The 26221-nt window shown below is 38.0% G+C and overlaps 1 protein-coding gene across 2 annotated transcripts in view; it reads left to right on the top strand.

The window, feature by feature from the left end:
* Window positions 1-6577: 6577 nt before the first annotated feature.
* The window catches only part of ERI1 (exoribonuclease 1), a 117884-nt gene continuing 98240 nt past the window's right edge, over window positions 6578-26221 (top strand). For both annotated transcript variants that reach the window (XR_010838448.1, XM_059049386.2), the window contains exons 1-6: window positions 6578-6949; window positions 11280-11458; window positions 14611-14821; window positions 18356-18439; window positions 19766-19875; window positions 21856-21970. Coding sequence is in view for 1 of the 2 variants with exons in the window: in XM_059049386.2 (XP_058905369.1) it covers window positions 6842-6949; window positions 11280-11458; window positions 14611-14821; window positions 18356-18439; window positions 19766-19875; window positions 21856-21970 (807 nt within the window). In the remaining variant the exon portion in view is untranslated. The remainder of the gene's footprint in view (window positions 6950-11279; window positions 11459-14610; window positions 14822-18355; window positions 18440-19765; window positions 19876-21855; window positions 21971-26221) is intronic.

Below are 26221 nucleotides of genomic sequence, written 5' to 3' on the forward strand. Positions count from 1 at the left end.
AGAGAACAAACTAGTGGTCATCAGTGGGGAGAGGGAAGGGGGAGGGGCAATATAGGGTTAGGAGTTTAAGAGGTACAAACTATTATGTATAAAATAAGCTACAAGGATATATTGTACAACACAGGGAATACAGCCAATATTTTATAACTATAAATGGAGTATAACCTTTAAAAATTGTGAATCACTATTGTACACCTGTAAGATAAAATACTGTACATGACCTATATTTCAATTAAAAAATTTTTTAAAAGAGGCTTAAGAGTCACATCCACTAACATGAATGTATGAATGTGATTTTGATTCCCATTCCAAAAGTAAATTTTAAAACTATAAAAACAATTGAAAAAAATACAGGAGAAATAAGCTAAATCAAATGTGGAATTACAGCTCCATAAGGGAATGTAAACAGCCCATACATTATGGGCTGAGTTGTAGAGTCTCCAAATTCATATGTTGAAGTCCTAATCCCCAGTACTTCAAAATGTGACTGTATTTGGAAACAGGGTCTTTAAAGAGATAATTAAGTTAAATGAGGTATTAGGGTGGGCCCTAATCCAATATGACTGATGTTCTTATAAGAACAGGAGATTTGGACACTGATAGTTACAGAGGGAAGAAAATGTGAAAACACAGGGAGAAGATGGCTATGTATAAGCCAAGGAGAAAGGCCTCCAAAGAAACCAGCCTTGCAGACACCTCGATCTTGGTCTCCTAGCCTTCAGGATTGTGAGAAAATAAATTTCTGTTGTTTAAGCCACCCAGTCTGGGGTACTACTTTGTTATGGCAGCCCTAGTAAACTAATATACCACATATCTTAATGTTGTAGAAATAATAATGTAGCTACATAACTCATTAACCCCTCTCTCCCATGAACCCTGGAAAAATTCTAGAATTAAGAAAAAACATGAATTTGAAAAATGAATAATAAAAACAACAAAACAAGAAACTCCTTGGGAGTCTGAAGGCAGTTTTGAAAGAGTGTGGGAGGGAGACGTGTTTTTTTGGGGGGCACGGGGCTCTGCCTGGGGTGGTGGGCGACCAGAAGCAGCCATGAGACGGCGTGGAGGAAAGCAGAAACCAGCAGCAACATTCCCAGCCTGTCCATGACTTATATCAGAGTAGCAGCGTTAGTGCACTTGGCTGGGGAGACGGGTTGATGAAAACAACAGGCTGACCAGCTCCCCTCTGACACTGACTTCTATGCCCCTCCCCCTCCAAATCCCAGGGTTGATGGATTATGAACTGGGGAGTGGGTCTCTCAAAGCTACTTCTTCCTTAGAGATCAACAGTGTAACCCTGAACACAGTTGCCTTTCTTGAATGGAGTGAAAACAAATAAGAGTGATTAACACTAATGCTGTGGTGACAGGGCCTCACAGGCTTCCTTCTCAAATTCGTCTGGAGGATCACACATGCCTCCTCCCCAATCCACATTACCAGACACTCACACAGGCACAGGAGCTCACAGGCCAAAATAACCTGGCACCTGTGGCGGAGCAAAGAGACCATGAAATGCAGACAACAAATTGAATCACATATACCAACTGAATCAGAATTATTAGAACAGATGAACCAAGAATTTCAAAGATGCATAATGAATATACTTAAGGAGATAAACGAAGATACTAGCAATCTGAACCAAAAAATCATTAGAAAGTGTAAATATGAGGTCTCCTCGTTTAGTGCTGATGGGTTTCCAAAAATCCACCAACTACTGTAATTGTTTTCTTTGATACCCCTATTACGCTTATTCAAGCTGCTGGCTGACAACTATACCCCAAATATGTGCACACCAATCACTATTTCCAGACTGTGGCCTTTTCCCTCTCTCTTTTGTGTATTAAATCCTGTTTTTGCCTTTGTTTTTTAACAATAGTGTAATGACTGCCTTCCTCATGTGAGTAAATTGCTGAAGCAAATTAACTAAAGGTCCCTGAGTTATTCTTTGACTAAACAAAATAGAAGGAAAATGCAACAAATAGGAAAAAATGGCATGGAGGATATAGCTAAAGAGTAAGTTAGAGATTGTAAAATCAGATTGAGTAATTTTCCCAGGCGGCTGCAGGAAAAAATAAAGATATGGAAAACATAAATGGAAAAATAAGTAATATGGAGGGTAAGGAAGGTAGAATCATGCCAATATCTAGATTTTATGGGTTCAAAACAGAGAGGGGGGAAAATTGGAGAAGATACATTTAAAGAGATAATGAAGGTAAATTTTCCTAAATTAAAGAAAAATGAAGGGCCTCAGATTGAAAGAAATCAAAGAAAACCAAACAGACAAAAAAGAAGATTCCCTATCTAGAAACATTACAGTGAAATTTAAGAAAGTTGATGAAAAAAATAAAATATGCAGAGTTCTGAGAAAGGGAACAGATGTCTAAAAAGATCAAGAATCATGTTGATACCAGACTTTCAAAGCAACATTAGATACAAGAAAAAATAAAGTTTTTTTTTTTTTTTTTTTCGATACTTGGGTCTCTCACTGTTGTGGCCTCTCCCGTTGCGGAGCACAGGCTCCGGACGCGCAGGCTCAGCGGTCATGGCTCACGGGCCTAGCCACTCCGTGGTATGTGGGATCTTCCTGGACTGGGGCACCAACCCATGTCCCCTGCATCGGCAGGCAGACTCTCAACCACTGCACCACCAGGGGAAGCCCTAAAGACCTTGGAACCTGCAGAAAACATTGCCTTAAATAGAAAGGTTTTATATGCAATTCCCATGAGTTCAGCACTGGTATCATTACTATTAACGAACTACCAAAGACTTCTGGGCAATGCAGTAAGAAAAGACAAAGACAGAGGGGTATAAAGTTAGGAAACAGAAATATGATCATCCATCAAAAACCAACAGAATAAAAAAACTAATAAAATTCATAAGGGAGCTTATGAATCAATAGTATTTTTTCTCACCACAAATAACCAACCTAAATTTTAAATACAGTATAAAATAATATGCTATTCATAACGACAACAAAAAGCATAACGTATCTAGGGATTAACTTAACCAAGAATGGACCAGACCTCTATGGAGAAAATTATAAAATTTTAAAAACATACAACATGATCTGAATAAAGTTACATTTTTCAACAGGAAGACAATATTAATATGTCAGTTGTCCGCAAATTGTTCTACTGAATTCAATTTTTTTTTCGGTACGCAGGTCTCTCACCGCTGTGGCCTCTCCCGTTGCGGAGCACAGGCTCCGGACGCGCAGGCTCAGCGGCCATGGCTCACGGGCCCAGCCGCTCCGCGGCATGTGGGATCTTCCCGGGCCGGGGCACGAACCGGCGTCCCCTGCATCGGCAGGCGGACTCTCAACCACTGCGCCACCAGGGAAGCCCTGAATTCAATTTTAATGAGAATTTTTGAGGACCAGTAAATTTGTCCTCAAATGTACGTGAAAGGCTAAAAATCCATAAATAGCTAAGCCAGTATTGAAAAAGAAGACTCAAGAGGGAGAACTTATTTTATAAGATATTAAGACATACTGCAGAGACAAGCAATAAAAACAGCATGGGAAGGGTATAAGAACAGACACCACGGACCAATAGAACAGAGCAGGGCACTCAGATACAAACCTAAAGATATAGAATTAAATATACATTGGCACCAGGCAGCCATGGGTATATGACTTAGAAACAAATGGCATTCTACTCTGCAAAGGTCATGTATTTATTGTAGTTCAGCCTAGAACAATTTACAAAACCTGGTACTCAATACACAGATCTATCGCTAACAGTGGATTAATCCAGGGACATTAATGCTAAGTGAAAGGCAGGTATGTTTTTCACTGGGGTTAATAAGAGAATAACTGATTCTAGAACCTTTCTTTTAGGCTTGGGCCATAACTGAAATTTTTAGGGAGGCTCTCCCCTTGAGCTGTCCAACTAGGGCACTTATTTTCTTAGGCAGAAGGCACTGGTTATCATTGGGACTTCTCCTTCTGTGTACATGGAGAGTAACAGCAGTCACCATTTACGGAATGTGGGTCTCCTGCTTGCTGATACCATACAATCAAAGGAAAGTATGGGACATGGTGGTATTTCTTGAACATTCCAGGCACGTTCTCAACTCAGGGCTTTTTCACTTGTTGCTTACACTGCCTAAAATTCTCTTCCCCCAGACAGCCTCACAGTTTGCTCCCTCACCTCCTTCAGATCTTTGCTCAAATAGCACACCATCAGAGAGACCTCCCATAACCACTCTATTTACAATTGCAACCCCCGTTTCCCACAGGATCATCCCCCCCATTCCCCTTACCTGCTTAATTTTCCTCCATACTGTAAATATTTTACTTCTTTCGTTTGTTGTCTTTATTCCACTTTTTGAACGTAAACTCATGCCATAGGGCAAAGAGTTTTTGTTGTTTTATTCATTGCTCATTCCTGGCACATTTGTTGAATGAATGAATGGTTATTGTGTCTTAGCCTTCCCATAGATACTGGCAACAGTACTAAGGTATAAGCCCATCGTTTGAAGTACAAATAAATGATCAATTAATCCTTGACAGTGAATCTTCTTTCCTTAACAGTTAAGTATCAAATCAAAAAGTTCAAGCAGAACAACTTTCAGTTAGTGCTTATGAATGTTTACATAATGTGAATCCTGATAGTGTTTACTGGGTCATTTTTTCTTCTTTGAGAGAGATGCGATTAGCAGTTCTTGTTAATTTCCCTGCAGCTGTATGTCAGGACTCAAAATCATTATCTGAAGAGAAAATGAATAAATCCTGGCAAAAAAAGATGATCAGAGTTGTGCCTTAGAAATCTTTGTATTGTATTGTATTTGTATTGTGTTTCTGAGCCCATAAACTTTCGTGTATAAACACAAAGATAAGTCTGTAATTATAAGAGAAAAAATACAGTCCACTTAGAAAGAAGCAGGTGATTTCAGAGGTAAAACATCTGTGGTAGATTTCCAATTGTGTCCCTTTTGCTGTTAGGGAGTTATATGTCCGCACCCATTGCCATGTAACTTGAAGAGATCTTATACTCGTTAATTATTTTTATAATAATGCAGAATAAATAACCACACCAGTGGCTTACAATAAGCATTTATTTTTTTTCCTTCTAGGTCTGCAAGTCAGCTGGGATGGCTCTGCTTCAGGATGCAGCTTTAGCAATGTTTTTCAGCAGTGTGATTATGATGTGACCTAGTGTAGTTTTCTTTATATTTACCCTGTTTGGGTGCTTCTTTGACCTTCTTGGATCAAATATCATATATTACACTTGGAACATTTTTGTCCACTATTTCTTCAAATATTTTTTCTTCACCCCCATCCTCTTTCTGTCTGTAATTATTTATACATTAGATCTCTTTATATTGTCCCACAGGTTACTGAAGCTCTGTTCTTTTTTGCTTTTTTTTAAAGTCTATTTTCTGTGTGTCATTTTGGATTGTTTCTGTCACTATGTCTTCAGCTTTATTACTTTTTATTTTCCTGCAGCGCCTCAAGTGCTATCCATCCCATGCAGAGATTTTTAAATTTCAGATATTATATTTTTCATCTCTAGAAATTCTATTTGCTTCTTTTTTGAAAAACTCTTCAGTTTCTCTCCTGTCATATTTTGTGTTAAATCCTTGAGCATATTAAGCACATAAGTCCTTCTCTGTTAATGCCATCATTTTTGTCATTTCTGGATATGGTTCTATTGACTATATATTTTCCTACATACTTGGCATGTCTATTAAGTTTTGACTGGATGCCTGATATATTGAATATAATGTTGTTGAATTCCGGATTTTGTCCTAGTCTTTTAGAGAGTATCAGGCTTTGCTTTGGCAGGCAGTTAGGTTACTTACTGAGAAGTTTGACTCTATCAGGGCTTCTCTTTAAGCTTCTGAAGGGTCTAAACTAGCCCAGAGTCTAAGGCTAGTTTACCTCACTACTAAGACATGACACTTTGGGGGTCTCTATAGCATACTCCGTTCGACAACCGTATTCAAGTCTCTCCACTCTGGCTCCAGGGAACTCAAATGATTCCTAGCCCAGTGTGAGCTCTGAATATTGTTTGGCTTACTGCTCCCCAATAATTGTTCTTTCCTGGTCTTGTGGAGTTTCACAGAACATATTCACTGATTTTTATTCAGCTAAAGATGCAAGGGTGCGCCTATGCAGATTTCTGAAGCTTTTTCTCCATAAACTCCGCCTCATAAATTCCAACTAACTTGGCCTCGCCAAATTCCCTAAAAAAAAAAAAAATCCCCATCTCATTTGTTTCTCTTCTCTCAGCTACAAAGGTCCGGAACTACCTGTCGTCCAATGTCTGAAAACAGTTGTTTCACATACTTTGTTCAGTTTCGTAGTAACTCCAGACCTATTGCTTCTTCTTGTCCAGCAGTGGGCGTCTCAAACGCCTTATGGAAAAACGTAGATTGTTTTATAAATGCTATTCTCTATGGTTAAAATTCACTTCTCTCTCGGATACTCCTCGCTTACTTCTCAGGAGATGGTGATGGGTCATTTCCTCTGGCTGCATCTCCAGGGATTACTCCGAACTCTGGCGTCGCTTCAACCCCGCGCACGTAGCGTTCAGTTTCTCCCGCGCGCACCTCCCCCCACCGCTTCGCTCCTCCCATCTCTCCTTCTACCCATCGACCCCCACCGCCTGCCTCGGCGGAGGCGCGGGCGTTCCGCGCGCCGGCTCAATGCGCCTGCGCGGCGTGTGGACGCCTCACGCTCCCGGAAGTGGGAGGTGTCCGCTCGAGTTTGTGTGGTTGCCGCCGCGGGAACGGGAGCCGGTAATTTTTCAGCGGAGAAAGGCGAGGCTTTCGGGCTTGGGCGAGTGAGAGAGCGAGTGGTGGGCTCCAGCAGCTCTCTTCTTACGTGACACACGGAATGGAGGATGAGCAGAGCCACCAGCCCGGAGGCGAGGCCGTGGCTCCCGCGCGGCGCGGGTCGCGGGGGTCGGCGTGCGGGGAGGAGGAGCAGCGCCCGAATCCTGAGGTGAGAATCCGCCCGCGCGCCCTTGTCTTCGAGGGTTTCCCTCAGGAACCGCAGCCCGTGCACCCTGGGGCCCCAGCCCTGGCCGCCTTCCCTGGCCCCAACTCTGGGAGCCTTTACGCGGGGGTGGTTGTCGGTAAGACCCTTCTGGTCCCAGTTACTGTCTGGAAGTGAGTAAACAGTCGAGACGAGAAGTATGCGAACCGCAGTTTTATTAGCTCTGCGTGGGAACTCTGCTCTGAGCATTCTGGGCACACGGTTACTGTTGTCATTCTGTGTAGTCCTAATCTGTAGCGGGTAGTTGATGTATTTAGAAATACCACCATGGCTCTAGTTATGGCACTTCTTAAGACCTTTAAGCCCAGCTACCAGCCTTGGCAAAAGGTAATTGTGCCTGTTAGGTGGAGCTTCGTCTCTGGTTTTCGCCCATTTACTCCTACCTCATATAAACGTAATGGATGACTGATACATTTAATGAGTTTGATATTTCACCGATAGATCCTAGTTACAGAGGCAGAGTTGTAAAAAACCGTCTTAAAACTTATTTATTCATCTTCTTTGACACATACAATTATTGTTGACTGGCGCTGCGAAGTGTGAACGATCTAATACCCGAATTGGTCATTTTCTATTAATATACAAATGCGGAGCACCTCATAGTGTGGGTACTTGCAGGAGGCTTCCTAGCTCTTGCTCTTTCTGTCTACAGCCTATTCCCCACCTAGCAGGTAGAATGAGCTTTTAGTAGCATGACTCTGACCCGTTTCTCCCCTCCTGAGTCTTCAGTTTGCTGCCCACAGGACCTGGCTCCTTTCTCCATTGTTAACTGCACCTCGTACAACTCTTCCCTTTTGCTCTCAGTGCCCAGCATCCTCGGTTTTATGGCGGATGATCTTTCTTGTTAAGGGTCTTTGTGTGCTTCCTTTGCTGTGCATGCTCTTCCCCTGGGTCTTTTGCATAGTTATCTGCTTTGCCTTATGATATTACTTTCAAAGAGGCCTCCATGTCCCTTCTGTCTAAAGAACCACTCTTCTACCCTGCCATCCCTCTTCAGTTTGAGATACTGTCAATAACATCATCAAGTGAGTCGGTTTAAAAATAATTTTAAAAACTTTATTTTCAATGAGAGAAGTGTGATTGAATACACTTCATTAGATTTGCAAGTCTTAAAACTTTGAGATATAGTGACTTAAGGCCTGGGTTTATGTTCCTAGTTGATGTGACTATCATGTTTGTTAAAAACCTGTTGTTGGATGCTTTTAATAAATAATGATACAGTCCTTTTTTTTTTTCAGGCTCAAGTAAGCAAAATATTTTGTTGGATTTCAGCTAACTAAATTTTCATTATCCTTGATGTCAACAAAATTGTTTTTGTAAACTATTACGTGTTGCATTTTTATATTTTTAACCAAGTAGGTTCAAATTTCATCAGAACTTTTCTTTTGGAAGGATTGTAACCAAGTTTAATTCTGCTTTTAAGTTTGTTTGTTTTTGTGTAGATGCAAAGGCTTTTTTTAAAATAGGTAATGAGCGAGTTTTCTGTTTTGTTTTTTTTTTTTGGCGATAAAATAATGGAAACACTTCCAAAACATCTATTTTCCAAATGTTCTTGCCACAGAAGAGGTTTCTCTTGATAAGCAGTTACTTGCTAAGTTGTTGTTGTTAAAACATATTTTCTTTCATCTTGAAACAAATAGGGTTTATTTTTTAAAAAACAACTTTTAAGGATCAAGCTATTAATCCCTTTCTCATCACAGAAAATGACGGCAATTTTGGAATACCATTTTGTAAAGGGAAATATGTAACTCATTTGTAAGTTCAATAGCACTTTTAAGTACTTTACCAGAAGATAGTCAGCCTCCATTTGGTATAAAAGATTTTCATGGTCAATTCCATATTGTAAAGATTCTCTCATTTGGGATAATATAAACCGTGCAACCATTTACTGGGACTTGTGAAAATTGCAAAATGTCACAGTATCATGGAGGTGAATATTCCCCCTTGTACTGTGGAGTCTGTCCCTACTTTCCTCATTGTATGGCTGGTACTTTGTGACATGTGACAGATGGACACAGACATTGGGGAGGGCGCCATTATCAATCCATGTATTACTTAGTAAACTAATTTTGTGTTTTTGTAGATTAATAATACATACAGGGTTTTAAATATTTTCCTTCTGCTCCTTAGTGGATTGTCTTAGTGGATTTTCTTTGGAAGCCATTAGTGTAGACCACAGTATGTGCGGACTGGACCTTGACCATGTCCTAAACTTCATTGAAGGAAGAGGGCTAGGGTTGGACCCAGGAGAGGAGGCAGAACTGTCTTTATAGAAATCATGATTTGTAGCATATCTAGAAGAGGCCTAAGTGTTACTTGTTGGTAATATTTGTAGCTACAGTTCTAGATAAGAATTAAGCAAGTGAGTCAGAGAGAGGATTTAGCCAAGGAGAAAATTCACTTAAATTAAGTGAGACATTTGTTTTGGTAGACAAACTGTTACTCACTGTTGACCTAATTTTAACCCAGTTGAAGATGAAGTTTAAAATTCACTGTAAGTGTAAAGACAAAGGATAAATCAAGAATCCTGATTAAATGCTAATGATAAAGTAGCCAGGCATTGTAAATTTAATATAGTATTGAAAGCTAATTATTTTCTTATCTTAGTCAGATATCCGTGTAATAAAGTTTTTAAAACCTTGGTCAACAAGGAACTTCAAAATAATTATTCTTCAAGGGACTTCCCTGGTGGCATAGTGTTTAAGAATCTGCCTGCCAATGCAGGGGACACGGGTTCAAGTCCTGGTCCGGGAAGATCCCACATGCCACGGAGCATCCAAGCCCGTGCGCCACAACTACTGGGCCTGCACTCTAGAGCCCATGAGCCACAACTACTGAGCCTGTGTGCTGCAACTACTGAAGCTCGTGTGCCTAGAGCCCGTGCTCTGCAACAAGGGAAGCCACCGCAGTGAGAAGCCCACGCACCGCAACGAAGAGTAGCCCCCCACCCCCGCTCGCCGTAACTAGAGAAAGCCCACACTCAGCAATGAAGACCCAAAGCAGCCAAAAAAATTAATTAAATTATTTAAAAAATTATTCTTCAATTTATGGACAGTTCATACATTGGAATTCCTGTCCTCTTTCCTCAGAGGAGATGGGAGAGAGTAATTCTTAAGTATTCTAACATGGTATCTGCTAAATGTGTGTTGCATTAAATTGAGAGCTAAGAGTGAGAAATAGTCCCTGAACCATCAGGATCAGTTCCAACTCAGGGACTGTGTCCTATCCATGGTTATCCCTTGTTAATCTGTCATTAAATTTCACATGGGGACAATGTGGTAAGTTATAACTAAGTTAACAAGCTTTAGTATGGATTACTAGTAAATTGCAAAGTATTTTTGAAAATTCTGAAACATACCTAATATTTGTAACATTGCATGTGGAAAATAACTTGTAAATGAATCTTTGGAACTTAACATATTAGTAAGTTGGGACTACTTGTGGTGTGATTAGAATCGAATTATGTCTTTCTTAACATGGATTTTCATTTAAGAAAGGAGGAAAGGTTTATAATATAGTAACTATAGTTCTCCTGAATAACTGATATATGTGTAACTTTTGGAAATTGCCTGTTTTGGAACTGAATTTATTTCCTTCTTTGCCTTGGGTACTAGCAAGTTTTGAATCGTATTTCTGGTCCCTTTAATTTTTATATTGGCCAATTTCTGTTAACTTTGTGAAATGAAGTCAGGTTAAAAAATTCTCAGGAAGGCACTGATGTATACATGCGTAATGTTGTAAAAGTTTACTTAAAAATTGGTTCATTTGTAAATTTTAGAATACTGCTTGTTAAAAGGTCTGACCTACAGTCTGTGATGGTAATTAGTAAAGTTACCGTTTATTAATAGCCATGGTGGGTATGGTGTCAGGAACCTAATATACTTGATCTCATTTAATCCTTATAATAATCTCTTTCAAATACTACCATTTGAGACAGTTATTATTATACTTATTTTATAGATAAGGAAACTGAAGATCAGAGTAATAAGTAATTACCCAAGGTTATGCTACTATTAAACAATCAGCTGACTCTGTACTGAGGTTGCCCTGACTCCCAAAACCAGTGCTCTTTTTATTTCGCTTCATTTCATGTAAGGAACCTCGTAACTGAGAAGAGAGCAGGGTAAATTGTATTGGAAACACATCCTCCTTCTTCCTAAGCACTTTTTATTGAACATATAGCACAAAGAGCCCTTAGGAGTTTGAATCTTTAAGATGTTTGTACTAATTATAAACTTTATATATATATATATGTATTTTTTTGTGTGTGTGGTAGAAAAAGCAGCGACGGAGACTTGATGGCCAAGAAACAAAAGGATCTAAGTTCATTACCTCCAGTGCAAGTGATTTCAGTGACCCAGTTTACAAAGAGATTGCTATTACGAATGGTTGCATTAATAGAATGAGTAAGGAAGAGCTCAGAGCCAAACTTTCAGAATTCAAGCTTGAAACCAGGTAATTAAAAATAACTTAAAAATTATAAAAGTAGTACATGTTCATCTAGAAAATCTTGAAAACTCTGAAAAATATCTGTAATCCTATTATAAAGGATTACTAACAATTCAAATAACAGCTGTAATTTACATTCTTATCCATGAATCTTTGTGTGACTCTGATTATTTCTGTCAGTCTTTTAGGCAGTAGAGTAGTATTGCTGAGTTAAAGTTGATGAGTATTTTGATCATCTACCAGAAGTGTATAGGAATATCTATCATTTTATACTGAGTATGTTTAAAAACTTTTTTAGTTGATCATTTGGTTGATAGATAATTATAACTTATTAACTAGATTGAGTATTTTTCCTTTTTCTTGTTTATTTGTATTATTTTTATAAAGAAGATTTCTTTGAAACCAAGTAATTAAAAAAAAAAAAACAACTTTGACCTACTAGGAAGTATTTTTTCTTCTGTTTTAGTTTGTAAAAATATGCAGTATGATAGTAAGCGTTATGTTTAACTTTATATTGAATGAGAAAATAATGCAGCTTAGCCAACTCAAGAGTGTGTATGTGTGCATGTGTGTGTATCTTCAATGAGATGTATACATACTTAAGTTTTAATAACTTTTTGTGAAACAAAACACTTTATTTTGACTTGGGGCATGGGGAAGGAATGACCTTTAGGATCCAGAAAAACATGTAGCTTCTTGATACACTAGAGAATTGCCAGGCATCTAGAAAAAAATAACTACAGGTAATAGAGGAAAACTTATTGTTTTGAGGTCCCCCTGAATCCTTATTCTCTTATAAGCAGTATTCCTCCTCTTTGCTTTAAAGTAGAGCTTCACTGCTTTTCAAAAGAGCACACATGTATTTTTTCCCCCTTCTCGATTGTCTACTCCATAATTTGTGAAGATTTTTTACCTCCTTTCCCCCTGACTCTTTCTCTTCTGGAAATACAACATGTAGCCTACTTAAGATTTTCTGGGCAAAATGTGTGTTCTTCTCAGGTGTGAAGATCAGTTGCTCACTCCTGACTTATATGTTAGCTAGAGAGATCAAATGTATGTTTATACATTTAGTCAACAAACACTTACTGAATTGTAAGCACTTTACTAGGTAATAATGTTATAAAGGTAAAACAGATCTACTCCCTGTTTTGGAAATCTCAGTCTTTTAGGAAAATTCACAAACCAATAATCACAATACAGAGTGACCAGAGCTGTATTGAAGGTCTGGCCAAGTACAGCGTGAGAACGCGCAAGAGTCTGTCTAAGGGATTCAGAAGTGACATTTGAATTGACTTAAAACAGAAAATGGAGGGGGAGTGTATTTGGGACGAAAAGAAATCAAAACTCCTAATTTCTGTTTGTATATTTTCTGCTACATGATCTTGCTTTTTCTCTGTACAACCAAAACTATGGAACAGGAAAGCACGCCCCATTTTCGGGACGTGGCTTGTATTGTGTTTTGTCTGCAGTGTGCAGTGTACTGTGGGGAGGGGGGGCATCTGAAGAAGATGATGAAATGATAGGTTGTAGCCTAGTGGTGAAGGAACTCTGTGCTAAAGTCTGCGTTTTACCTCGTAAGCAGAAGGGAGCCACTGAAGTATTTCAGCAGGAAGGTGGTGCTAGTGCTTAGCTCTCGAGCAAGGTGAAGAATGAAGAGGGGGGCTGTGATAGGGGAGATGTTTGCCAGAGTCCAGGAAGTTAATGGGAGCCCCACCTGAGAGAATTCAGGAGAACCAGATTCTGTATGTTTCTCTGAGTTGGAATTGGCAGAAACGGTGATTGTTTGGATGTGGAGGGGCAAGGGAGAGGTTAAAGATAAAGTTTTCTTTCTGGAGTAACTGGTTGGTTATGTGTTTATGTTGCCATTAGGTTTGCAGACAGCCTTTTAGTAAATACCATTTCACCTTTAGTAAAATATAGTTTCTTCAAAAAAAGAAAGAAAGAAAAGAAATAAAGACAAACTAATCCAAAGCTGTCACATGACACAGAGGTCACGCACAATATCTTAATATGAAAGGAGTTGAGGGTTTCCTTCCTAGGTTTTGGTAGTTTGGAAAATCTCAAGCAAATAAACATATTAACACATTTTGTCTTAAAACAACTTGCTGGTTAATTATCAGGATTTTTCATGGATAAGATTCCTTTTTAGTGGTAGTTTAGAAAGGAAAACAAAAGGTTAGAAACATTTTTTTCTAACGGTCACCAATTAGTGACCTTAGTGACCGGGCCAAAATGCCTTCCTTGTCACTTCCCATTAGTTACAGTTTTTAGATCCCCTTATTTTTACTACCATTTTGTATTTGCAAGCCCTTACAGGACTCAACCAAGTAACAGTGAAGGAAGCTTAAGTAATGGTTGCTACTTTTGATCTTTTGAAGTAATATATACTGTTTGACAAACAAATGGGACCACCTTTACCCACCATTGTCATAAATTTAGAACAACTTTGCCCCACCTCCCGTTTGTGGAATGTATACTTTAAAAATACCTGTAAAACAGAAATCTCCTGAATCAAATTCTACCCATGGTAAATTAAGAAATCTAATTGCAATTAAGAATCTACTGACTATGACAGTGTTCTTCTGGACATGGTTTATTCTGGGGTCTCCTAAATTAGTTTTCCTAGTTAAGTAGCTAAGAGACATTCAACTTTATATACTACTAGGCTCATAATGCTTTCAAATTCATGTGGATTTTTTAGTTGTCTAATTTACAAAAGAAAGGAAAGAGAGAGCATACTATGTTCAATTTTCCTGAATTTTCGTTCTCTGAAATTTGTGTTTGGTCAGCAGAATAATTCAGTATTAATTTCGGTTTTTGTATCATGTACATCATCTTATTATATAAGGCAACAGGGCTGTGTAGGTAGTGTATGCCGACAAAGGTTATGGTTTGAAAGACCAATATATATTTTATATATCGTACTACAAAAATGAAAAGTTACGTGTGAATTAAAATATTGATGCTGTATTAAACGTTCTGTTTTAATTAGTTCTTTGCTAAATTAGCTTTGCTTTCTTTACATTTATGTTGGCTAACATTTGCTAAGTTATGCTGGGATAATGCTGTCAGTGTTTAACCCAGTGCCAGCAGGTAAGAGTTCAGATTCTTGCCTGTAAAGTCCACCTAAGCGTTAATTTTATTCTTATTTTCCTTAGAGGTGTAAAGGATGTACTAAAGAAGAGACTGAAAAACTATTATAAGAAGCAGAAGCTGATGTTGAAAGAGGGCAGTTGTGCTGACAGTTACTACGACTACATTTGTGTTATTGACTTTGAAGCCACTTGTGAAGAGGGTAACCCACCTGAGTTCATACATGAAATAATTGAATTTCCCGTTGTTTTACTGAATACTCATACCTTAGAAATAGTAAGTGAATTGTTTTAATTTTATTTTTAGCAGCAGCTATTCTGGGGTTGGCTACTAAGGTCACATTTGCTGTTTCAGCTAGAATTAGAATTCTAAAGAGGGGATGTTTGCTCTTGCTGCATACTTAATAGATGGGCTATAATAAAATAATTTCAGAGTCTGCTCCTCTCCTTTTCTAGTATCTAAAACAAATAAACAAATCAAAAACAAAAAAAACTGATGCCTGGTCCTCATCCCAGAGATTCTGATTTAGTTGTTCCGTGGGGCCCCTGGCTTCAGCATTTTTTTAAAAGCTTCTCAGTTGGTATGCAGTCAGGGTTGAGAACCACTGTGGTAGACTACTGTATACTCTGAACTATAAAAATGATAAGGTATAGCAATTACCTTTCAACTTAAAACTAGTTAGCTTTCTGGTGAAAAGTTTATGGGGGAAACAACTCTTGTAACCTTGGCTTCTAAGCCATATAACATATTTGCTTTAGATACTCATCATCAGTGCATTGTTAGTTTAGGAACTCAGCAGGATCCCTCCAAATTAATACTGTGTGCCTTGTAAATCCTGAACAAGGATTGTAACAGCTCATCTCCTTTGAAGTACCACGTCTGTGGTATCCCCAGTTGCCACCAACACACTGGGAGTAGGTATAGAAAGGCTTGGTGCATTAAAATGCGTACCATTTTTTCTTTCTGTTGTTTGAAGCCTCTTATAGTTGTAGTCTTAATCAGCCCATTTATATAATTTCCTTGTCCAAAGCAGATTAAAGGTCAGTAAATTAAAAGAAAAAAATGACAGCTATGAAGGCAAATCATCTTGCATAGCTCACTAGATCTTACTTCCTCTCTCTCACTCAAGGACATGGCTCTAGCCATTCTCCTCCCTCATTTAGACATGAATGATTCATTGCTTTCTACTATATTGTTCCCATCACATACAAACTTGTTATTTTTCACACCATTAAAAGCCTTCACTTGATCCCACTCCCTGCCAGCTACCCTGTGTCTTTGTTCCTCTACAGCAGGTTTTTGTAAAAGTTATATACACTTCTGTTTCCTCCCATTCTCTGTTAAACCCATACCACTTGTAGGTTTAAGTTATGTATTCCAGCCCATCACTCCACTAAAATCACACCTCAGTGTCATCTTTGACCTTTACTAAGTCCTGGTAGAATTGACCACTGTCCTTCAAGTCACTGCCAGAACCCCTCATTCTCCTGCATTTTCGCCAGCCTCACTGGGTTCCCCTTCACAGTTTCCTTCGCTGGTTGCTCCTTCTCTTCTCAACTTCCTAATATAGGATGCTGTAGCTTCAATCCCAGGTCCTCTTCTCTATATAGATCCTCTCCCTTAATGATCTCGTCTATCATCTTGTTCCATAGCTTTTAGAAACTACATGCTGATGTCTTCCAAATACATATCTCCAATCTCGTCCTCTGTCCCAAATCCAGACTGTTACTTAAATCTCTACTTGGACATCTAAACAGACATCTTAATGTGTCCCAGATTTACCCGCAACCTGTTTTATCTTCAGCCTCCCTAGCTTGAGGGCTAGCAACTATGTCTTTCTCATTGCTCAGTCCAGAAACCTTGGAGTCATCCTTAACTCCTGTTTCTCTCACATCACACATCCAGGCCATCGATGACTTGTTTGCTCTGCCTTCAGAATATATCCAGAACCCAGCCACTTAACCACACTGCTATGACTGTAGTCTGAGTTCCACTGATTTCTTGTCTGGATTTGCTGCTTTTGTTCATCATTTAACCAGTCTCTGTTTCTATCCTTATTCCCTGCAGCCAATTCTCAACCTAGTGACCAGTTATCCTTATAAAATATAAGTCAGACAGTTTCACTCCTCTGCTCACGACTCTTTTATGGCTCCCCATTTAACTCAGAGTAAAAGTCATATTCCTTATATAATCTGGCTTCTTGTTACCTCTGATTGCACCATATTGACCTGCTTGCTGTTTCTCAGAAATTCCAGGCATGCTCCACCCCCTCACCTCCCAGAGCTTTAGCTCAAATTCCTTTCCTGCAGAGATCTTGCTGCTAATTCCCTTCCTCCCTCCTATCCTCCCTTCCTCCCTCCCTCCCTCCCTCCCTTCCTTCCTTCCTTCCTTCCTTCCTTCCTTCCTTCCTTCCTTCCTTCCTTCCGGGCATTCCTTAACTATTGCCTTCTAAATAAAGTCTAACTGGTTCTCTGTGCAACAGTGTAGCTTGAATACCCCACAGACCCAATGTTTCTGATCCCTCTTATCTACTCTACTTTTTAAGAACCCTCATCACCTTTTAACTTACTATGTAATTTAAGTGATTATTAAATATTTGGTCAATGAATACATAGTCTTCTGGCATCATTCTGTTGAAAGTATTAAATAGCAAATACAATTTTATTAATGTCATACTTAGTAGTACCTGCTTATAATGGTAAGGTAAGTTGCAGCATATTTTTTTAAAAGATTTTCATTTAAAATTATGAAACAAAATACTGATATTTGAAAGGATAGACTTCATTTATGAAATTCAATTAAGTAGAATTTTTCCTTTTGCAATATGTCTGGTAAATAAAGAACATCTATAACTTTTGAAGTTCAAATGTTCTTTGCTGTTCTTTTACTCTTTTATAATTGTTAGTAACTATTGATAATTCATCTGCTTAAAAGACTAATGTGTAAAAAGAATTTTATAAACACGATTTTTCTTAATTTTTTAATCTTCTACTATAAGTAATATTCTTTGTCTTTTTCTCCACAGCTACCTAGTATTAATAATTGCTGCCGATAAATCTTTAGGCTTTGAAATTGTCCTTAATTTTTAACAAGTGACTTAGTGTGATCTGGTTTAGGGAGGCAGCATTGGGCCAGAGGAAAAAATGCTTAGAGACCTGAGCCTGATGATGATGACCGTGCCGTCCTTACTGAGCTCACAAAGTTGTTGTGAGCATAAAATAAGAAAGCAATCATGAAAGCTGCTTGAAGAGGTTAAACATTGCTAAAATAATTAGTAGTATTATTGCCCTTTAAATTACTACATATCATATAGTTAAATTTTGATTATTCAGAATTCAGTTTAGTGGAATCTTAATATAAAAATAAGGACTAGTCAGGAGTAAATGGGAGAGCAGGAATCTGAACTAATTTAGATGTAACTGCAGACTGGCATTTCTTCAGCAATACTACGTTATTTAAAAAGCTCTTACTATCTTGAACTAGAGGTTGCGTTAATAGGCTTTACAGTTTCAAAATATTATAAACAAAATCATTGACATTTTGCTCCTCTGGTTAAACTTTGGTTTGAAGACTTGCTTTCAGGTACTTGTTCTATCTTAAACTTTTTTAAACTATGAAGCATAATTTTTTAATTAAAAAATTAGAGTACTTTGGGAATAGGGCATTATCCTTACATTGTTAAAACTCTAGACAGGTCTGTGCCTTGAGCCATCTATAAGATTACAACCTTATGTGGCTGACATAGTCACGTTATGTATCATGTATCTTAAGTCATAGAAAATACTTTAATTTGCTGTCTTTCCATTGTAGGAAGATACGTTTCAGCAGTATGTGAGACCAGAGATTAACACACAACTTTCTGACTTCTGCATCAATCTAACTGGAATTACTCAGGTTATAATTCTGTGTTCCTTTTTCTAGATTTTGAAAGAAGTTTTGAAATTAGGGATTTATTTCATAGTTTAAAAAAATTATTGTTGTAAATAATTAAATGTGATACTTTCCTTGCTTGGTAAAGATCTTTTGTATTGTAATATTTAAAAAATAGTAAAGCACATTTTACACCTGGTAAGATTTTTTTTCAGCCTTTCCTTTTAAGGAGTTGTAATTTCATTTGTATGGAGCATTAGTGATGGAAATGTTAGTTACCATGTTGAACTAGGAGATGAAGTTTTAAAATGTATCTGTTACAACCTGATTTTTATATATAGCTTAATGTTTTTTTAGGCCTCTGATTTTTGGTTGTATTCTAATGTGGTAGGCCCTTTGTTCATTTATTTAGTTCCTTTATTGATTCATTCAACAAATATTTGAGGGCCTGCTATAATATTCAATATTGGCCAAGCTATGATGGATACAAAGATGGTCAAGGCAGTCTCTCTCCTCAGCTCACTTAACAATCTGTAAGTCAGGGGGACAGACAGAAAAAAACACTGGTCACAGTATGGTTAGGAAGACTGACAGTCAGTGTTTCATTAGGGTGTCATGGGCATCTGTAGAAAGACCTCCCTCTGACAGAGGGAAGGGAGGGCTGTCCTGGGCAAAACTCAAGTTGGTGACTTGGGCTGAGTCAACGATAGGTAAATAGGTGGAAAAGAATGACTGGGCAGGCATTTCAGGTGTGAAGGGCGAAACTGTAAGTGGTTCGGGATGGTTCGGGTGTATTATGGGCTAGTGAGAAAATGTTCGCAAATAAAGCTAAAGTGATAGAGGCGAGCTAGATCATGAAGGGTTTTTGTGTGTCTTTTTGTCTGGAAGACTTCAGGGGGTGGTTGGAGAATTTTAAGTATGCGAGAGATGTGATGGATCATTCAGATGTGTAGTATGTTCTGGAAAGATGTGAGCTTTGAGATAGGGAAACCACTGTAGAGGGCAGTGGTTTTCAGCTGAGGAGAGATTTCCCTTTTCTCCCCTCTGGAGAAGCAGTAAGCCACTAGGTTGAGGCCTGAAAAAAGAGAACCCCTGAGGATGATCTTAAATCTTAACCTGGGGAGGATTATATACTTCAGTTGAAAGCAGTCCCTAATATTTGGTTATAAGCAATTTTTAATTGTCTTAAAAATGGAATTTTAGGTGAATCTTAGCCTAGGAAACCATGAAGAGTTTAAAAGATCATAGTTAAGACTTTTCTCCTACTGTTTCTTTCCCTCCAGTGTTTGTTTTGGGTAGGACTACATGTAACTAGCCAGATTTTTATATATTTTACTTTCATATCCTCAGGATCAGGTAGACAAAGCTGATACCTTCCCTCAGGTACTGAAAAAAGTCATTGACTGGATGAAATTGAAGGAATTAGGAACAAAGTATAAATATTCCATATTAACAGATGGGTAAGTATTTAGGAAATTTATCTTTTTTAACCTACTTTTTAAGATTAAAGATGTCCTAACTCATCCAACTTTCAGAATAACCACAAAATATTATTTACTAAAGGAGTCCCCACAATAGACAGTAGTTTTCCTTTTACATTCTTATTCCTGGTTAAATTTTAAGTCCTAGACGTCAGAGAGATGAGGGAAAGCAGAGATAACAGTCTGATCCAGTGCTAGAAGAAGATTAAATATTAATGTATAAAAGTTAAATGACTTTACTGAAACACTGTTTTTATTAGGACGCTTCCTTGCTCAAGAAAGTCCAGACTCTTCAGCCTGGCTTTCAAGGCTCTGTTGTCTAATCCCACGCTGCCCGTGTAGCCTAATCCTCCTGCCGTTTTTCTTTTTTACTCCAGTCAGGCTGGCCCATGAACCACACGATTTAACCTTCCTCTCTGTACCCATACAGCTTTCCTCTCTGCTGGAAGGTTCTCTTCCTTGACTGTTCTTTATTATTACCCAGAGCCTACCTCATATTTTATTTTGGACACTACAACTCACGTTGACCTTTTTCTTGAAGCCTTACAGCCTCTGATATGTACCATTCATGTTGGCATCTGACTAAATATTCTGATATCTAAACTTGATGTGTGTAAGACTTAGGTTTGCAAGGAGATTATAACTCCATTCAGAGCAAGGATTTTTGCTACTTGGTAGTCTTTCATATTGCTTACTATAGTGCTGAGCTCAAAATTATGCTCCAGAAGCATTAGTTAAATGAAAAGCCAAGTGGGGAGATGAGAGAGATTAAAACAGAGATTAACAGCATTATGCTGAGGCACCTCCTATACCCTATACTATTAAGGTTGAAGAAGAAAGTCCTGATGAACTTCCGTTTCAAATTGTGGACAAAAGCTGAGGTGTCACCTAAGTGAAGGGTATAGAGGCCCTCAAGTGCAATAGGAGGAGAGCATTGAATTTAGGCCCATCATAATTGTGCTTAACAATGGAAGTTTGGGAAAATGTTGATGGGCCTCTTTAGAAATCTGTTCCTGATTTTCAATGTGAATGAGTGGTGTTTGTGCTAAAGTACACAGGTGTTTCTGTCATAACATGGTGTGTGCAATTCTGTAAAAAAACCTCACATTCTGGGACAGATCATTCAAAATCTGTGCAATTTTGTAACCAGAGGACTAACAAAAACAATCATTGATACCTCCAGAAATAATTTGGACAGCCCAGGCAAGCTTACTGTGGTCTGTAGAAGGCACCTCAGAGGATGTAACAAAGGCACAGAAGCCAGAGGATCGTGGGGGCAGGTGCTTGTTCTCCTGTTGCTGGCACAGCAGCCGAGTTGAGAGCTTTTTCTTTCCTGCTGAAGGTTATAATTTCTACTGCTGCAATTCTGACTCCTTTTGCTGACGAAAAAACACATATGAGGCAACATAATTTCTACATGATACAGCCAGGATTCTCCTACTTAACTACATAGGTTGATTCGTGTTGTAGAAACATATGCTGTGACAGAGCAAATTGCATTCTAACTAATTGATATCAGCTACGTTTGTTTCTCTCAAGTATTTTGTTCATTTGTTTGTGTTTTATTTCAAAGCATACCTTCAAGGAACTTCCTAATGTGATAAACTTGGCATTAAAAGTAAGCTGAGCAGTTATTTTAGAGTGGTAAAAAAAAAAACTCAACAAGATAGAGGTGTGTGTAGGTAATCAGAACCATAAAAATGGTCAAGATGAGCCCAATAAGAATTAGACAGTTGGTCAAAAAAAATTTAATATATCCAACTTCCACTTTGCTTTTTAAAGTTTGTTTTTGAATTATCATTTTGGAGGAAGAGAAGTTAATTTTCTAAGGTTGGTGTTATGTGTGACTATAAGAAAGGTGATGTGTAAATAAAAACAAATAGAATGACTTAAAATCCTCATTTTTAAGAATGGTATGGCATTTATTTAATCCAGATTTTTTTCCTCTTTTGATTTAAGTTCATGGGATATGAGTAAGTTCCTGAACATTCAGTGCCAGCTAAGCAGGCTCAAATATCCACCTTTTGCCAAAAAGTGGATCAATATTAGAAAGTCATATGGAAACTTCTACAAGGTAAGATTTCTATATTGATTATACTGCTCTTGATAAATTTATTATATTTTGCATGTACATAAAGTTATGATTTACTAGGTGCTTTTCACAGAAAACGGTCATATAATTAGTTGTTATTCTTCAGATTCCAAATAGTTATGTTCATGTGAGTTTAGAAAAATAAGCTATATTCCTCACTCAACCTGTTACTTAAATAGGGTAACTATATATGTATGATCTTCAGTTATAGAGGTTTGAAACTGTAGGGGTATTCAATATATGGGTTGTTTGTGGAACAGATGCTCCCCACTGATTTTGCATTTTAATTTTATCAAAGTTAATATGTGTGTGTAGTGTAAATTTTTAAAAATAGTATTGCAAGTCTCATAACAAATGGCAGTCTTCCACCATGGCCCTCACCAGTACTGGTTCCTATTCTCCCAAACACTTTTAACTTTTTGAAGTTTTTCTTCTCATGTTAACCTTCCTGTTTCCAGATTATATATTTATGCTATTTCTTGAATTTTCAGTCTGAGGTTATCTATTGAGTTCTTGCAATGGAAAGTGAAGATTCAGCTCCATTAAACAGCTACCATTCCTGCCTGTCCTTCCCCTCCCTGCATCTTTCTTAGCTATGTTAGCTTTATAATCAAATCATTATTCGGTGTTTACATTTCTAATGATTATGGAGAGTGTTCACTTTTCCCCAGATTTAATAATTGACTTCTTTAGTTGTTTTCTTATGCTGTTACTCTCCATTCAAACTGTAAATCACTTTTCAGTACTCAAAACACTCAGGTGGTGTGTCAGTTTTTCTTTTTTCTTTTTCTTTTTTTTCCTTTTTTACCTTGGAGACTAGCTTTCTGGTACCTTTAATCCTGTTCTAATCTGAACTGTTCTTCAGACTTCTTCAAAAATCATCCTAGAAGATTTCCTTTGCTTCTCTGTCACATGTTAGATCTTGGGTCATCTTTTTCCCTTTACAACCACATTTTGGTGAAACACATCCTTTCCTGAGAAAAGGTGCTTTTGTCTCAAAACATTTTTTTGTTTTTTTTGTTTTAGCATTTTAAAATTGAGAACTATGCGTACAGAAAAGTGGATTTTGACAGATTGTTTTTAGAGTGAAATCCCTTGTAAATTCCACCCACTTAACCCTCTTCCTTCCTCCCAGAGCTCCTGTAATCCATACTTTCATGGGGATAATTTTCTTGTTTTTCCTTACAGCTTTATTTTATTATTATTATTATTATTTTTATACATCTTTATTAGAGTATAATTGCTTCACAATGCTGTGTTAGTTTCTTTTGTACAACAAAGTCAATCAGCCATATGCATACATATATCCCCATATACCCTCCCTCTTGAGCCTCCCTCCCACCCTTCCTTATAGCTTTAATATTTATATGTTGATCCTTATAGCATATGGTTTAGTTTTGCCTGTTTTTGAAAATGATATAATTAGCATCCTACTGGCTGTATTGTTTATTTTGCTTTTTTCCTCAACATTATATTTGAGCTTCATCCTTCTTGTGTATATAGCTGAAGTTCATTTATTTTACTGCTGTGTAGAATTCCATTGTGTTGGTTTATCTACTTTGGGTGGTTTTTGGTTTGGGGCTTTTTATGAACAGTGGTGCTATAAACATTCCTATGCATATCTTCTGGTGCCTCGTGTGCTCATTTCTCCAGAGTATAAGCCTAGGAGTTGAATTGCTGGGTTATAGAATATGTACCACATTGAGATTACTTGATAATGCAAAAGTTGTTTTCGAAAGTGGTTGTACCAGTTGGCACTCTCACAAGAAGAGTGTGTGATTTACTATTGCTCCACGTCTTTGCCAGCATCTGGTATTGCCAGTCATTTAAAATGTTTGTAAGTGTGGTGGATGTGTGATGACGTCTCATTGAGGTTCTGATTTGCATTTGCCTAATTACTCAGGCAACTGAGCTCCTTTTCCTATGTTATTAGTCACATGGATTTCTTTCCTTTGATTATATTTGGTAAATATTTTTTCCTTTTTAGTGGATTTTTCACTAATTTTGTGATTTCTTAAAAAAAAGTTGGTTTTTCTCAGTGGAGAAAAGACAGCCTCTTCAATAAGTGGTGCTGGGAAAACTGGACAGGTACATGTAAAAGTATGAAATTAGAACACTCCCTAACACCCTACACAAAAATAAACTCAAAATGGGTTAAAGACCTAAATGTAAGGCCAGACACTATCAAACTCTTAGAGGAAAACATAGGCAGAACACTCTATGACATAAATCACAGTAAGATCCTTTTTGACCCACCTCCTAGAGAAATGGAAATAAAAACAAAAATAAACAAATGGAACCTAATGAAACTTAAAAGCTTTTGCACAGCAAAGGATATGCAAGACCAAAAGACAACCCTCAGAATGGGAGAAAATATTTGCAAATGAAGCAACTGACAAAGGATGAATCTCCAAAATTTACAAGCAACTCACGCAGCTCAATAACAAAAAAACAAACAACCCAATCCAAAAATGGGCAGAAGACCTAAATAGACATTTCTCCAAAGAAGATATACAGATTGCCAACAAACACATGAAAGAATGCTCAACATCATTAACCATTAGAGAAATGCAAATCAAAACTACAATGAGATATCATCTCACACCAGTCAGAATGGCCATCATCAAAAAATCTAGAAACCATAAATGGTGGAGAGGGTGTGGAGAAAAGGGAACCCTCTTGCACTGTTGGTGGGAATGTAAATTGATACAGCCACTATGGAGAACAGTATGGAGGTTCCTTTAAAAGCTACAGATAGAACTACCATATGACCCAGCAGTCCCACAACTGAGCATATACCCTGAGAAAACCATAATTCAGAAACAGTCATGTACCAAAATGTTCATTGCAGCTCTGTTTACAATAGCCAGGACATGGAAGCAACCTAAGTGTCCATCAACAGATGAATGGATAAAGAAGATGTGGCACATATATACAATGGAATATTACTCAGCCATAAAAAGAAACGAAATTGAGTTATTTGTAGTGAGGTGGATGGACATGGAGTCTGTCGTACAAAGTGAAGTAAGTCAGAAAGAGAAAAACAATACCGTATGCTAACACATATATATGGAATCTAAGGAAAAAAAATAAAAAGTCATGAAGAGCCTAGGGGTAGGACGGGAATAAAACACAGACCTACTAGAGCATGGACTTGAGGATATGGGGAGGGGGAAGGGTAAGCTGGGACAAAGTGAGACAGTGGCATGGACATGTATACACTACCAAATGCAAAACAGATAGCTAGTGAGAAGCAGCCTCATAGCCCAGGGAGATCAGCTCGGTGCTGTGTGACCACCTAGAGGGGTGGAATGGGGAGGGTGGGAGGGAGACGCAAGAGGGAAGAGATATGGGAACATATGTATATGTATAACTGATTCACTTTGTTGTAAAGCAGAAACTAACACACCATTGTAAAGCGATTATACTCTAATAAAGATGTTTTAAAAAAGTTGGTTATGAAAAATTACAAACATATACAAAAGTAGTAGTAGTAGTAGTCAGGAACTCTCATGACTCAGTTTCAAGAGTTATTAACTCATGACCAACCTTGTTTCATCTATAACCTTACCCACTTTACCTTTTCCTTATTATTTTGAAGAAGATCTTAAACATTATTTCGTTTGCTTTGTAAACATTTCATCATGTAACCCCCAAAAGATAAGGACTCTTTTAGAGAACATAACCAGCACACCATTATCACGCCTAAAAAAATTAACAGTAATTCCTTAATGTTATCAAATCATCATAAATATTTTGTTTTCTTTTACCCTTTGTGTGTTGAATGAGGATCAGAATAAACTTCACACATTTGCAGTTGGGTGACTTATCTCGTAAGTTTAAAATTATTTTTATTATTTTTAAAAATTATTTATTATTTTTGGATGCGTTGGGTCTTCATTGCTGTGCGCGGGATTTCTCTAGTTGCGGTGAGCGAGGGCTACTCTTTGTTGCGGTGCGCAGGCTTCTCATTGCAGTGGCCTCTCGTTGTGGAGCACCGGCTCTAGGCATGTGGGCTTCAGTAATTGTGGCTCACGGGCTCTAGAGCCCAGGCTCAGTGGTTGTGGCGCATGGGCTTAGTTGCTCTGAGGCATGTGGGAACCTCTCGGACCAGGGTTCGAACTTGTGCTCCCTGCATTGGCAGGCAGATTCTTAACCACTGCGCCACCAGCGATGCCCCAAGTTTTAAAATTTATAAATTCCTTTCCCGCCTCCTTTTTCCCTTTAGCAGTT

The sequence above is a fragment of the Kogia breviceps genome, chromosome 20, assembly GCF_026419965.1.
Source record: "Kogia breviceps isolate mKogBre1 chromosome 20, mKogBre1 haplotype 1, whole genome shotgun sequence".
NCBI classification, from domain to species: domain Eukaryota; kingdom Metazoa; phylum Chordata; class Mammalia; order Artiodactyla; family Physeteridae; genus Kogia; species Kogia breviceps.